Raw genomic sequence first — 14,993 nt, forward strand, 5'->3', positions numbered from 1 at the left:
CAGCTTGTTAGGAGAGAGCGTCCCCTTGAACCACATGGCAGGAATAAACCAACCACAGCTGGTTTACAAGCAAATGGAGAAAATGTTCCAACTAGTATAATAATGATGTGCGACTTTTATGTGAGTTCAGTAGAAAACTTTGCATTCATGTGATTCCTAAAATAAATTCTTCTGGTCTTGTTTCATATAAACTCAGTCCCAAACCAACTAGTTGTACTTATTTGTTATAACTTCCAATGGACTGTTGCATTTTGTAGACTACTTGAAATAAATGTGGAAAAGATTATGTCTTTATTATTGGTTTCTTATTATTTTTAGGATCCATTTTGCCCTGAAAGATCCATTCCTCTTTGGTTTTGGCAGATCCTCTTTCCACCGGGAAATGCTTTTCTCTCTATTTAAGCATCTCCACAACTCATCTTCACATCTTTCTGGATCATCGGCCAGCTGATGGTAAAGGAGCAGACCCAAAGACTCACCAGTCCGTATCTGCACCTTGCTGTTGATCTGATGTGATCTCTTCTGGAGCTGATAATGATTTCTGCCTCTGCCAAAGTTCTGATATTTGACCCCTGAAGGTTCTCGACTGATCTTTGGATATTCAGATTCAGACTCCTCGTATTGTTGTCTTATGTGGGAAACTGGCTCTGAGCCTGGACTCTGTCTCATTCTTTCTCCCTGCCATCTGATTGGTCCTTACCCACCATTCCCTGTGCCTGCTTGCTTCCAGACTCTGACTCAACTACTTACAACAACTACTGGCTCCAAATGTCACTTCTGACACATAAATCCCCTCCCAGCATCTATTTATCTATTAAACAAAATAAAAACTTCTCCTCAGATCTGTTGTCACTGGCCCTTTTTGAGTCCACCAGACACAGTTAGTTAGAGTAAAAGTATCATAAACCAACAACATCTGTAGGACAACTAACTAGTTTTACTGGTGAAAGGTCAGTGACATGACTGGGTATAAAAGGACCAAACATTTTGGAACAATTTCAATAAATATTCATTAATTGAATTGTTTTTTATTTACATTTTGCTCTGCATCTGTACTCTTTGGAATTAGAATTGTGTATCCAACATCTTTCTTTTTCCGCACTGTAGCTATTTACAGATGATCTAACTCACATCCTTTGGAAAAGAAAACATACTGTTTTCCCTACAAATACTGGCATTTGGAGCAGTAACTAGTTATATAATCCAGCATTTTTTCTTTAAAAAAAAAAAACATCCTTTGTCAGTGTAACTCAGCTAAAGTTAAAATAAAAGTCACATTTCTGCTCTCTTTTAGTCACATCAACTCAAAATATTCCTCAGTCCCACTGCGACCTGTCAAATGATGATCTTTGCCCTTCAATAAAGAAGAAAAAAGAAAAAAAAAACAATATCACGTGAAGGAGTAGTGATGGGGCGGGACCAAAGCATGCATCAGCCAATCAGCGCCTCTGTTTTGCGGTTTCTCATTCGACGATAAACATTGCGACCTGACCTGCGGAGCACTCAGATAGCACAACACGTCAACGTGAGACGGTCACAGGGGCTCCGCAGTCGCCTTTACCGCTTCAAGACTGGAATTAATCGGCAACATTACAGATGCAAACACTGTAGTGAAGCATTATTTAATCTCAAAGGAAGAAGACGCCAGGCTGGTGCTCTGACATCTACCTTTAGAAACCCGTTAGCTTTGTCGGCTACCGCGAGCTAGCTGACCCGCACTGCAACACACCTATAGTGTTATTTATTTGGCGTTTCGGGGTCGTAACTCCCCCTGTCTCGTCCAACCCTGTTACCCCCGTTGTCCCTGCGTGGTGCCCTGCGGACGCTTCCCGAATATGATACACAATGAGTCAAAGAGATACCTTAGTTCATCTGTTTGCAGGAGGGTGAGTATGTACTTGGGTTACGTATATGCTAAGCTAAGCTAATGCTAACTATTCCGGCTAGCCTGTCAAGCAACTCGTGGTGGGATATTTACATGCATGTGCTCGTAGGTTTGTAAATTGTATTTGTGTCATTGAGATATCACTTAAGGTTGAGTTTAGCAGCGTCCAGGACATTTGCTAACCCAGGCTGGCCGTGTATGTGCGCTCCTGAGAGGTGACATTTCAATGACACCTCGGTGCATGAATGCAATGACTGGTTAGTTGATGTGTTACGTGTCCACTAATTATAGTTTAATTAATGTTGCTTATAAGCTTCATGTCAACAATATTTGATCAGTCTTTGTTGCGGTTGTGTTGGTGCCATCTGTTATTTGCCATATGTTCATGAAACGCGTCTGTAAAGGTCATTCAGTGAAGCAGAATTGAGACTCCAGAGTCAAATCTGTAAGCTTAGATTTGTCTGGTCTTATATCTCTTTCTGCTCAGACTCACTGTACTGATGCTAAAAGAGTATATTTTGCTCAAATTTGACGTTTTACAGAAGGGGTGTGATGCCATGACACGTGTTAACCTGCACACAAGCTTTATAAAAGGCTAAATCAGCAGGAATCTGTTTGGACACAGACAACAAGTAACCAGTTCTGATTGCTGATGAGCAATGCTGATGAGCAAAAATTAAACATCTTTTTTGTTGTATAAACATACACACAGACTTTTTTTTTTTTTTTTTTTAAATATCCCTAATGGGGATTTTTCTCATGAATAAGAGCAGACAGGGAGGAAGACAATAGGAACTCTTTCACTGCAAACTGAACTCACCCATGTATGCTATGACTGTGCTGTTTTCCTTACAGTACCTTGATGTTCTTCGCCACAGGCTGTTTTGACAAGGCTTGCCTCCTGTGCTTGTTACAGATTGAAAATTAACTTTAAGAGATAACTGTTGTGCCGCTTGCTTTTGATATCCTCCCATCTGGCCCTGCCCAGCACTGCCCAGCCCAATGCAGCCCTGCCAGGATCAGCTTACATATGTACTGTGTTTACCTAAGATTTTTGTGTTCTTTATCCGTCTTTTGGTTTTGGTGAAAACTAGAAAACACCTGGGCAGATTTGTTAAATAAATAAATAAAAAATAAAATTTTGAATACCCAAAAAGACAACCTAGAAGGCCTTGATGATATGTAAACTGGATTTTTGTGTCTTGCACATGTTATTAAAGGAAAGAAATCTGTAAGTTTGGATTAGTTAGGCACTAAACTCGAGCTGAAACACACAGAATTCCTGACTGGTGCTCTCCTGTCACGCTGTGTATCTTTTTGTCTGCGTGCCAGAGATGTGTAGGATTCCATCAGCCACACCATCGCCTAATTCACTTATGCAATGCTTTGCACACATATATCCCACATAAAACCAACAAACACTTGGTTTCAGCATTTGTCTTGTCAGCTGAGACCCACATAACACTTTGCTAATTCACCACCACCTTTTCCATCCCTGTCTGTCTTGCCAGATGTGGGGGCACAGTCGGAGCCATATTGACCTGTCCGCTGGAAGTAGTGAAGACTCGTCTGCAGTCGTCCACCATCACCTTCTATGTGTCTGAGGTTCAGCTCAGTACCGTCAATGGAGCCAGTGTGGCACGTATGACCCCACCAGGCCCTCTGCACTGTCTCAAGTAGGTACTCATAAACAGTTTGGTCACAGATACATTATTGTACTGTTATTGGACTGTTGGTGTGTGTAACCTTTGGTCCAGACCCTCCAAGAAAGGTCTCGTAAATTCATGCAGTCTTAGGGTGCATTTAGACTCTGAACTCGGTCCGATTGGGGGCTCGGCTCAGTTGTAGGGGGGTGTATCCATGCAAACAGAGATCGTGTTCACGCTGCACTGTGGTAAAAAAAACAAGCCAAACTATTACAATAATATGTCCCCATTCTCACCAAAAGTGGCGCTGCACTAGTTTTTAGCAAGAGAGGACAAGACCCGCGTGAAGAAGAAAACTGTTTCCTCCATTTGGAAGTTAAACATGGAGATGAAACTATCACTGTTTTAGGTTTTTTTATATTGTCTTATTTAAGTATACTGCAGAAACACACTGCAACATTGGACGTATGAACAACAGAAGAGGCAAAGGACTCTTATCGCAATCACTTTGTATTTACCCACAATGCAATGCTACATCAAATGCAGGTGGTGTTTTTGTTTTGGTCGTCCGCTTCCTGTATTTGGTCCATTTGAAGCAGGCAGAGACCTGCGTTTGTAGGCAGACCCAGCCCGCTCCTTTGATCTTAGTCAGAATTTGTTTGGCGCTTTCACATTTCCCCAAACAAAGCAGACTCTCCGAGCAAATGAATTAGGATTCCATTAGGCTGATGTGAATATACCCGTATACTCCATCTGCTCCATGCTGTGACTGTTATTGTTGTTTAGAGTGGCCAGTGTCCCCAGAACAAGACTATCCACTTCTAAAACATAACCTAACATCACTTTTTGGTCAGTCCATACGGGTTGTTATTTATCTTCATCTTCATAGTGTTGTGATGTGACATATATAGATTTTCTTGGTGCAGTTATTGTCAGAAAAATAATCACAATAACAGTTATTCTGCGTTATCTAATTTTTCACATAACAAAGGTGAAAAAAAATCCCATTAAAGGCCCATTTATGCTCCCTTAAGTAAGTAAATGGGAACAGAAGTTTCAGATGTTGTCATATATTGCTGCCCTTATACTTCTATGCGTCTTTTACGTCGTCATAAACGTTAAGCCAGTTCATCCAGTTGGGGACGGTGCTGAGTTCAGAGTTACCTTTTTGTTTTCACACAGGTTTGTAGCCGTAATGCACGACTGTAAAGTTCTTCTTCTGCTTGTCTTTATTTTTATAGCGTCAAATCACGGCAATGCCATCTCAAGACGCTTTAGAGACAAGGAAAAGAAAACATAATGAAAGCCAATTCATAATAGCCTATATGAGGAAACCAACAGATTGAGTTGGAAGCTCCAACTCAATCTCCCATCCTGAGCAAGCACACTGGCGACAGTGGGAAGGAAAAATTACCTTTTAACAGGAAGGAAACCTCCGGCAAAACCCGACCAAGGACAGGCAGCCATCTGCCTCTGCTGTGGAGGGGAGGGAGGGGGGGGGGGGGGGGGGGGGGGGGGGGGGGGGTTGTTTACAACCACACAAAAACACCAGAAGTAGAGTGGGGTTTTTTTTTTTTTGTTTGCAACTTCTTCTGATTCTTCTTCAGGTGTTTTTTATTTGGTGTTTTCAGCGTCATCTTCTTCCTGTTCCTCTTTTTCTTCTCTGATTTGTCCATTTCTATGCTGTGTGTCAGCAGTACAGCTCAACACTGCCCCTGTGATATTCAGTGGTATTGTTCTGCTGTATGTGTCAAGTCACAGCTGGCTAAGTTCCTTGACATAGACTGGACATAGAGATGGACGTAGCCTCCGGAAAGTAAAAGTTTTGGTCTTTGTGGAGCTGTGGCAGCAACAACTGAAGAGAGAAACATTTGGGTACGGAGTCGCAGTCAGGATTGATGGGAGAGTGATATGAGAGCATTTACTGATAAAGAGTTCATAAACAGCAAACGCAGAATAATGACGTTTGTCGCGTGTCAATGATGCGTCTGTCGGATTTATGCGACCTGACCGTTCAGACTGAAGTCGTATGGCAAAAAATCAAATGCATATCCGATTTAGGACCACATATCCAAACGGCCTGGGTCGCATTAGAAAATATCAGATCTGTGTCGTTCACACTGTTAAGAAAAGATCGGGAACAGGTCGCATAGGGGCAAAAACATCGGATTTAAGTCACTTCAGTCTGTAGTGTGAACGTAGCCTAAGTTTCAAAAATAGTTGGGACACTTGTAAATGTAATAAAACAATGTAATGTAATCATAGACTGTATATGAAGGGATGGACGGAGCCGCTGTGACGTCACCCATAGGTTTCCGAAGAGCTGAATTGAAGCTCGTTGAGCGGTTCCTACCGTCGCCATGTTGGCACCGTCATGCGCGTCGTCTCACCCGGAAAATACAAATATGGGCAAAGAGGTGGAGCTGAAAGGGGCAGCCGTGAGTGTCATGGTGGATGATTGACATCGAGCGAAGCCGGAGATTGGAACCTTTCAATGAAAAGGACACACTCCTAAATTTGACAAACTTCGAGATTAAATTACTTTAAAACTCCCCCCACAGTTGTCATGAAGGTAAACCTGACCAATTAACCATAAAATGTATTTTTGAACCAGGCTGTAAACATGTTTATTTCTGCCGTGAAGTTGGTCTTTTTAACATGGTAGTCTATAGGGATTTGCTCTGTTTTGCAGCCCCTGGTGGATGAAGGAGGAACTGCAGTTTTATGCACTTCCGCATAGGCTTCACTTTTGACCTTCGGAGATTGCCGCTTGTTCCTTAAAAACAGATCAAGTAAAACCCATTACTGATGCAGGAGAATGACAAATCTGTCTGTTTGCATGTCTGTCTTTTGCATCATGCTGCCTCCTTATTGGTCTTTAAGTTTAATTTATTTATTTTAATGACAATATAACAAAATAATATGGTGACAAAATAAATAACTAATCTCTAAAAAAAAAAGAAAAACACAAAACATATTCACTTTGAAATTTTTCTGAGAAAATAATTCTTATATAATAATATGTAAACTACGTTACAAAAAGTTTTTCGAACATTTAGTTTTAAAATCTGAGTAGTGAAAATGCAGAAAAAGATTTGCAGCTTCCTTTTAGTAGTAAAATAGCCATTTGAAGACACAGAAAACTGCAACAGTGAACATAAATACAGTTTCTTCTCCACGACTTTGCACACTGATGACTAAAGATAACAGCGGAGAAACCTCACACCCTCCTGCTCACGTGTTAACAGCAAAACTCTATCATTTAAGACTTTTTTTGGGGGTTTTTCACATCCATAATGTCCATAATGTGACATTAGTCAATTATTGCACTTAAAGCTGAAATAAATTCACACACAATTACAAAACTGGCTAAAATACTGGTTAAAATTTCAGTCCAGTTGTGGGCTAGTTGAACAGGAACACAATTTAACCTATTTAATATGTATTTACAAAGCCAGATGATTATCCTGCAGGTGCTGAAACTTATTTCATTTGTTTCCTCTTTTCACCGTAACTTATTATGTCAAGTTACAGGCTAGCAAGCCATAATCCACAATAACATCTGGCTAAGTTTTTCCTCTAAACAATGAAAACTAAAAGGAATAAATAATTCTTCCTGTGCCATAACATTCCCACTCTTTCACACCTCCTCTTCAAAGTCAGATCAAACAAAAACAAAGCCACACAAGCAGCTGTGTATCTTTAAACATAATCTTACTAAAAAGTCTCCATCGAAGTATCGTTATTTTTAATTAATGTAGAGACTCAATGTGACTGTGTTTGTTATGACTGGGTTTTTCCTGATTAATGTCTACTAGTCAACTCTTTATTCATGTTAGTATTGGTTATAATGAATTAAATCAGATCGGTCCTGCGTGAAATGAAGAGAAACATACTTCTCACATGGAAAGCAGCTCACATGTGAAAGAAAAAGCAGCTGGACGCACTGTTAAACTGTTCTTTGTCGCCTTGGCCTTCCTCTACCACTGACACAAGTGTTGTACTGACTATTTTTGTATCCCTGTGAATGTAGGCTAAAGTTCACCTGGACAGAGTTAGTACTTCGGTTTGACGGTGATGCTAGTTAAAGGAAATGGCAAACTAAACACGATTAAACAGATCAGGTGTTACCTGTGCTGCATAATGACTTGTTACTGTAACCCTAATACTTTAGTCAGTAAATAATACTCTAATGCGCAGGTGACAAACTCTAGTCCTCCATGGCCAAAATCCTGCAGGTTTTTGTTGTTGCCATGCTCCAACACACCTGACAGAAATGAATAGATAGGTTGACAAAAAGCTGTTGGATCCATTTGATTTTATTTGGGTGTGTTGGAGCAGGGAAACAACAAAAACCTTCCGGATACCGGCCCTCGAGGACTTGACTTAGACATCCCTGCTCTAGTGCAGTACTCTAGTCACTCAGTTACTGTTGCCATATAGTATGTTTGTCCATTTGTATGAATGGTCTTTTAAAAAATAAAAAAAGTTACCTTTAATAGTTACATTACTTTTTTGTAAAAGTAATCACAAAGTAACTGAGTCACTTTTTGTAAAAAGTAACAAGTAACTACTTTTTTTTTAAGTAACAAGCACACCACTGGTTACAGAGTTTATTCTTCTGAGCTGAACAGAAACTGTTTCTATCAGATAAAATACGGCAGTCATGGGTGACAGTAAAATGAAACGTGATGGTGGAATATAAACATACGTCTTTGTGTGTTTTCAGGTTGATATTGGAGAAAGAAGGTCCTCGGTCTCTCTTCAGGGGGTTGGGACCAAACCTGGTGGGCGTGGCACCTTCCAGGTAAGCTGCCCTCTACCGTAACTTTCTATTTCTGAGAAATGAATCTATGACACAACCAGACTTTACTTTTGCAGCAGGTTTTATGCAGTTTTATAGCCCAAAGTACTTTAATAGAAATGTGTTCCTGTGTCAGTATGAAATCATCCAGTTAGGCACATGTAATTAAAATAACAAAAAGGTAAAACAGGCTAAAGTTAGACCACACAGATAATAAAAATGAATGTACCTAAACAACATAAAATATAAATGAAAATACTTCAACAAGTAAAATTAAGATGGAATTAAATACCACTCAGATTGTTCCATCAACATGGACCAAAGAAGGAGACATTTTTCTCCCCATGGCTTTTAGTTAACACTTTAAAACCAGTTCACATAAAAGGTCAGGACATAAACCAGTAAGAGATTTAAAAACCAGTGAAAGAATCTTAAAATCCATTCTGGAAGTGACAGGAAGTCAATGCAGAGACTAAGACTTTCTGGTTGATACCACAATGTGGATGGAATTAGGCTTGTGAAGATCGTCACGTCACATGCCTTCTTTGCACCATTATATCTTATCACATGTAATTAGATGTGCTTTATTAAAGGAAAACCAAACTAACCACGTTTCCACCGGGGGGTTCAGCAAAACGTTTAGCTATGTCTGCATATGTACTTCCTGCAAAAAATGCAAGCATGCTGCGGCCAAAACGTTCATTACTGGAGTTCACCGCTAGGGGGCAGTACATAGGACTAGTACCCTGAACTAGTGGAAAGGTCAATCCACTGGTAACTTGGCATTTTGGTGAACAACAGTTTACTGATCTGTTGCTAACTAGGTACGAGTGTCATTGTTCAGCAGAGAAGAGTGATTATAAAACTGCTGATAGTTGTGAACAAGGTTCCAGAGTCGCTCTTCAGAACTATCTACAATTATGTGAACCTCTGATCTCGTGTTCATGTTCTCGTTTACATGAGCGCCTCTAGCATTCAAATAAATATTGCTCCTCACGCATGTGTCATGTCACACTTTACCTCACGTCAGTGCAGGGCTGGACGATATGACCACAATCTTATATCCCTATATAGCTCATTTTATATCCCCATAACGACATAAAATAATTTGTGTGATTTTGTGTCAGTCATCAGTTATGTGTCAGATGTTGCTTGGCAACAGCAGCAGTGATCTCCTTCCATCTGTGGAAACTATGGCCGTATGACGTTTGCAGCGTTTACATCTGGAGTTTATTATGAGCTTTCGCCGCCACTTGATGCTGCTTTTGTGGCTTTTACTCGTTAACTCTATTCTTTTTTTCTGTATTCTTTATCCTGATTCTCACGCAGGTGATAAAATGAGTTAGTTGTGTCAGAGTCCATTGTTGGGACGGTGAGCTAGTCTGTTTTCGGTTCCACATCAGTGTTTTTATTTCCAAACTGCATCCATGCAACATAAATTTCCCCTCTTTTCGGAACAAGCTCATCAGTTTGGTTTGACTGATCATCTTTTAGTGAATTATCCTGCTCTGAAACATGTCTGCTACCGCCTTCCTCCATGTTTGTTTATATATTGTAGCGTGCATGCCATAAGGCACATCTTGACATAAAATACTGAAAAAAGCACCTTATTGTGGCGCAAACGATAGAGCCTCATATGAAACCATAGACATTTTCTATCGTCCAAAGGATATATATTGTGATATCGCCCAGCCCTACGTCAGCGTCTGCAACCTACCTGCCAAAGGTACGCTGAGAACATCTGAGAACATGTGGGCGCCATTATACGTACATGGACATGTTGCCAGCAGCAAGTACATCCCTTGTGTTTTTACTCAGCTGCTTTATATTTACATATCATCCTGTTCTCTTAGATCAGCTGACCAGATGCTTATGGTATTCTTTAACTCTTTGGATGTACTTTTATTATTTTAAATTTCTTATAATTTTTATGTGCTAAAACGCTGCTGTGCACCAAACCCAATGCTTCATTTATACCTTCCTATACCTTCACCCCCTTTAGCAGAAATAGCTTCCTTCAGACAGTTGTTTAACGTTATCTTCAGGTCTTTTCATTTGACATGATGCAGAATTCATTGATTAAATAATTACTCCCAGCCACCCAGTCCCTGAGACAACAACGTAACCCCAAAGCCAAATTCTTCTTCCTGAAGAAATCCCTTTATTCTGCACTGAACACATCTGCTGTTACTGTGGTCATGGTATTATGTAGCAACCGCAAGCTTCCCCGGGGTTACTTAGTAACAAAGAAGCATTATGGCTTCATGGTCATTAAGGTGCCATTCAGGCTCACAGCCTTCTCCAGCAGCTTCTCTTGGCTCGTTGGAAACGGGGCAACTATAGCAGGAGCACGTCTGGGAAACACTGTGATTGCAGTAACAGCGTTTCTTTCAGTAATGATGAAGCGCGTGAAGCGGTGGCTAATGAGCGCAGGTGTCAGCGCTAAGCGTATGCAGAGTGTTTAGTTAGATTATCTGATGGATGAACGCTGACGCAGCCGTGAAGAACGCACAGAGGCCCCCTGAGTTGTGACGCAGTTTTAAAGATAAACACTGTTTGGTAATGTGACGGATGAGCATCATTAACAGTGCGACTCGGCAAGTAAAGGCTGCGAAACCCAAACACTTTGGTATGACTACCAACATAACCATGATGATTATTGACAAGGAAATGGAACAACTGGGAAAAAAGTGTGCATTTCCTCCTCTGGATATCTTTTCTGACATGGCTAATTTGTGGAAATATTACTTCGGCTTTTGCATTCACACTGCATTCATTTTTAAAGCTCATTTACTGAGCAAGTGAAGACTTAAGACGTCCACAACAGTACAAAAACAGGCCCTGTGAGAGTTGTTTAGCCTCGTCCCGCTCTAACGTTTTGTCATTGTTGACCTCCAACAGAGCGATCTACTTCGCTGCTTACTCCACTGCCAAAGAGAAACTGAACGGTGTATTGGAACCGGACTCCACACAAGTGCACATGGTGTCGGCTGGAATGGCAGGTAACTATATATCTGAGTTCACACACTGACATGCATCATGGGCTCTTTCCTTTTTCTTTTTTTGAGCAAATGAGCCTCCGCGTCCGTGCAGGGAAGCTGTTACATACTCTCTGCTGGTAACAAAGGCTGGCAGAACTAGTTTATTGTGTTTCATTAATAGGACTTAAATGCAGCCCAACTATCAGGTTTCAACTCTTTCAGATTATCACTGAATGAATTTTTAGTTTTAATCTTAGAAAAGGTTCATTTAAAGTGAGATAGTATTGTTCCATGATTGGTACGTCGTCTACTCACTTTGAAACTCTTGTGAAATGAAAAAACCAGCACAATAGGGTTCAGTCAGCCTGTAGCTGTAAAGCTGAAACGCATGGCTGCACCATGACTGGGCCTTTTACCAGCCTAGTCATGGTCAGCATTTGCCAGTAGATTTCTCCAGTTGCAGTCAACACGTCCGCTGGTGTAAGGCTCCAGACCTGAGCTGACAGGTGAAGAGGTGGCGACAGTCTGGTAGTTAGTCTCTGCTACACATGACTAATCCAGCACAGTGCACTGCTGTCCTATGCAGTTGCCGATGGCAACCTGTAACAACCTACTCGCATATTTATTTGTAGTTTGTAGAAATTTCCTTTTTATGATATAATTTTAACTAGTTTGGTAGAGCTGTGCAGCTCATCTGTTTAGATTCTCTCTGTTATCAAGCACGTCACACGTGCATGATCATGCATTGAGGTATTGCTCTTTGGAATTTACTGGCTGTAGTTTAACTGCATGCAAATTTTTTTTATAAGTACAAAAGTCTTTTTACTTATCAGTAAAACCTGTAAAATCTGTCTGCTTTCCAGGAATACAACTGGTAGATGATTCACAGATTGCACAGTTGACTGCTTTGTGCTGCAGCTTCAACAGTGTAGGGAACAAAGCACTGAGTTAATCCCATAAAACCAAAAGTATCATGTTTGATACACACAATTTCTGAGACATTTTACATTACCTTACAGGGCTGGGTGATATATCGAATATACTCGATATATCGTGGCTAGTCCCCTGTGCGATATAGAAAATGCCTATATTGGTCATATTAGAGTATCATGTTGTCACGCAGGTGTTTTTAGCTGTGGGCGGGGTTTTTCTCCCTCCTCGACTCTGCACCGCTTTGCACAGTTAAAGCAAGCGCACCTAGTTACGTACATAACGTGAGCTACGTGCTACGTCATGTTGCCAACTTGGCGACTTTCTTGCTAAATCTGGCGACTTTTTTTGTGAAAAGCGACTAGCGACATATCTAGCGACTTTTACTGGAGTTAATAGAGACTTTTCTGGTGTTTTGGCGACTGACTTTAACCCCTTAACAGTCACCCCCCCAAAATGCCAAATACGCCTAAAAAAGACATACCCAAATTAAATTAGATGCTGTTCTTGAACCCTTTGGAGTAGATTCAAAAGCATGGTCTCTTTATAAAGATAACACTCTACAGTTCTACCCTGAGCTTTCAAATTTATTGTAACTGTAACCATTATAAAGTTATTGAAGTTGGAACATAAGGAAATTTCAGTTTTTTTCCCTCGTCTGAATTTCTCCTACTTTTTCAACATGCTGCACATGGAGAAATGGAGATATGGACTGGAAAATCAGATGGAGCTGTAGCCTGACGCCTTTCCTATGACAAGTTAAAATTTGGTGACAATAGCAGCCAAAATTATTATTCTATGAGGGCTTTACTGTAAGTATGTTCATGCGCTCCATAAAGTGGCCATTTGGAGTCTCCAAATGGTCACTTTAGATACTCCAACTTCAATAAGCTATAACTCCAGAACACTTCAACATACAGTCATCAATGAAACCTCTAATGAAAGGTGGCATCAAGAGGAATCTTGTTGTTTATTCATATTTACTACCAGTATTATTGAAAATCACCAGATGATGGATAAACACACTAAAAGCTTATTCTTTCTACTGTGCATTATAATAAAAAAAGTCAGAAAAAGTTTTACAGTCATCATGTTTATATATGTAAACAATATAATGCCATGTTATGTAATGTAAACAAAATGTAATAATAAAAACACCACAACACAATACAATTTACATATTTTCATTAGTTTTCAACTATTGTCTGATAAAGAGTGTTTGTAAAAGTAAAGTAAAAAAAACTGGAGAGCAGGATATGTAGTTGTTATGATGAGGAGGGGTCCTGGTGGTCTGAAGGGCAGGAATGTAGTCTTCCTCTGGAAGGATCTGGTCCTTCTTCATCTGAAGAGCTGCTGGGTTTCCATCAGAATCAGATGACAGACTAATAAAGACAAACAAGAAGTTTTGATCCCACATTAGTACTGCAACTGTAATAAGTGTGTGTTCTAACAGACACGCATCCCTGCACACATGCGCACACAGAGTATGGAAGCGGTCCACACACACAGATAAATCAGCAGCAGCGTATTTTTTTTCTTTCTCTGATTTTGTATTTATGTACAAATGTTTACAACTGGAGGAAAATAGGTGTTGAACCGCTGCGTTTCTTTCATCACTGCTCTTTTTGCTTCACGCACACTCGGACTGAACGAAACCCACATGAACGGTTCCGGTCTTACGTTTCAGAGCCGAGACCCCAAGTTTTCTAACAAACCACGTCTCACGTCTTTAGCAGACCAAACAGAACCACTGGAAATAAGGCAACAGTAAGAAACAACGGAAAGAAAACAACGCGGGCGCCCCACCCCGCCTCCCCCCATCCCGACGCACAAAGTAAACAAGCCCCCCCCCCCCCCCCCCCCTCCCCCAGCCCCATAAACAATCGAGTTACTTATCTAAACAGCTTCTAAAGACACCGTTGCTGCATGTAGAAGTTTGTGCTTACTTTTCATGCTCTTCTGCTTCAGGAACCACATCTTCTTCTGCAGTCAGAGACGTCTTCCTCTGTAAAAATCACTGTCCCTCCGCGTAAACGACTCCACCACCTCTTCGCCGGTGTATTTCCGTGTTTTGCAAAAGTTCCTACAGAGAAAAAGCGGACAAAAAAGGCTTCTTCTGCTTTTGCGCAGGGACGCACACAAGTACGCACGTTGTCACAATTGTTTACGCACGGACCCCCTGAAGCCATTTTACATCCCACACACAGAAGCCGCACTTCGCCGTGACGGGAAATTTATTGGCTTTACGGCAGTGGGGTCAGAACTGGCATCGGAGCTGGTGGGCGAGGTAACGGAAACGTCTATGATGGTCAGACCACCTAGGTTGACACTCAGTGGGTATTATTGGCTAAGGAACGACCATGGATCAATCCAGTTGGTCAAAGAAGGTGTCAATCAGAAAGAGAGACCGTCGGTGCGTCATGTGCAGTTTTATTGAATTAGGAAATGTCTAAGATATTGTACGAGCGTGATATAAAAAAAAACTACGGAAAACGGCCCGCGGGCGGGCCGCTGACGGTTAAGGGGTTAAAGCACATATTGTAAAGTTATTGTCAGAAACGAGAGTCTCTCCCCGTCCTAAAGCACTCAGTCGCTCCGGCTGCAGCTGCAGCCAGTCAGAGGAGCAGAGAGGACACCTGCATGACTCCACCTACACAGTCAAAATGAACAGCCAAATCCGCCACTGATCCCGCTCTGGATTACAGAGTGGCATATATATTGCAAAGTTTTTCACATCACACAAAAAT

The 14,993-nt window shown here is 41.0% G+C and overlaps 1 protein-coding gene across 1 annotated transcript in view; it reads left to right on the plus strand.

Annotated features, from left to right (window-relative positions):
* The first annotated feature begins 1,551 nt into the window (after window positions 1–1,551).
* LOC306760052 (solute carrier family 25 member 36-A) overlaps window positions 1,552–14,993 on the plus strand; it is a 33,242-nt gene continuing 19,800 nt past the window's right edge. Inside the window, exons 1-4 of the mRNA XM_079245820.1 lie at window positions 1,552–1,886; window positions 3,397–3,561; window positions 8,261–8,338; window positions 11,237–11,337. Of these exons, the coding sequence (XP_079101946.1) occupies window positions 1,846–1,886; window positions 3,397–3,561; window positions 8,261–8,338; window positions 11,237–11,337 (385 nt within the window). The 5' untranslated portion in view covers window positions 1,552–1,845. The remainder of the gene's footprint in view (window positions 1,887–3,396; window positions 3,562–8,260; window positions 8,339–11,236; window positions 11,338–14,993) is intronic.

The sequence above is a fragment of the Telmatherina bonti genome (assembly GCF_933228915.1).
Source record: "Telmatherina bonti genome assembly, chromosome: 9".
Taxonomy (NCBI): Eukaryota; Metazoa; Chordata; class Actinopteri; order Atheriniformes; family Telmatherinidae; genus Telmatherina; species Telmatherina bonti.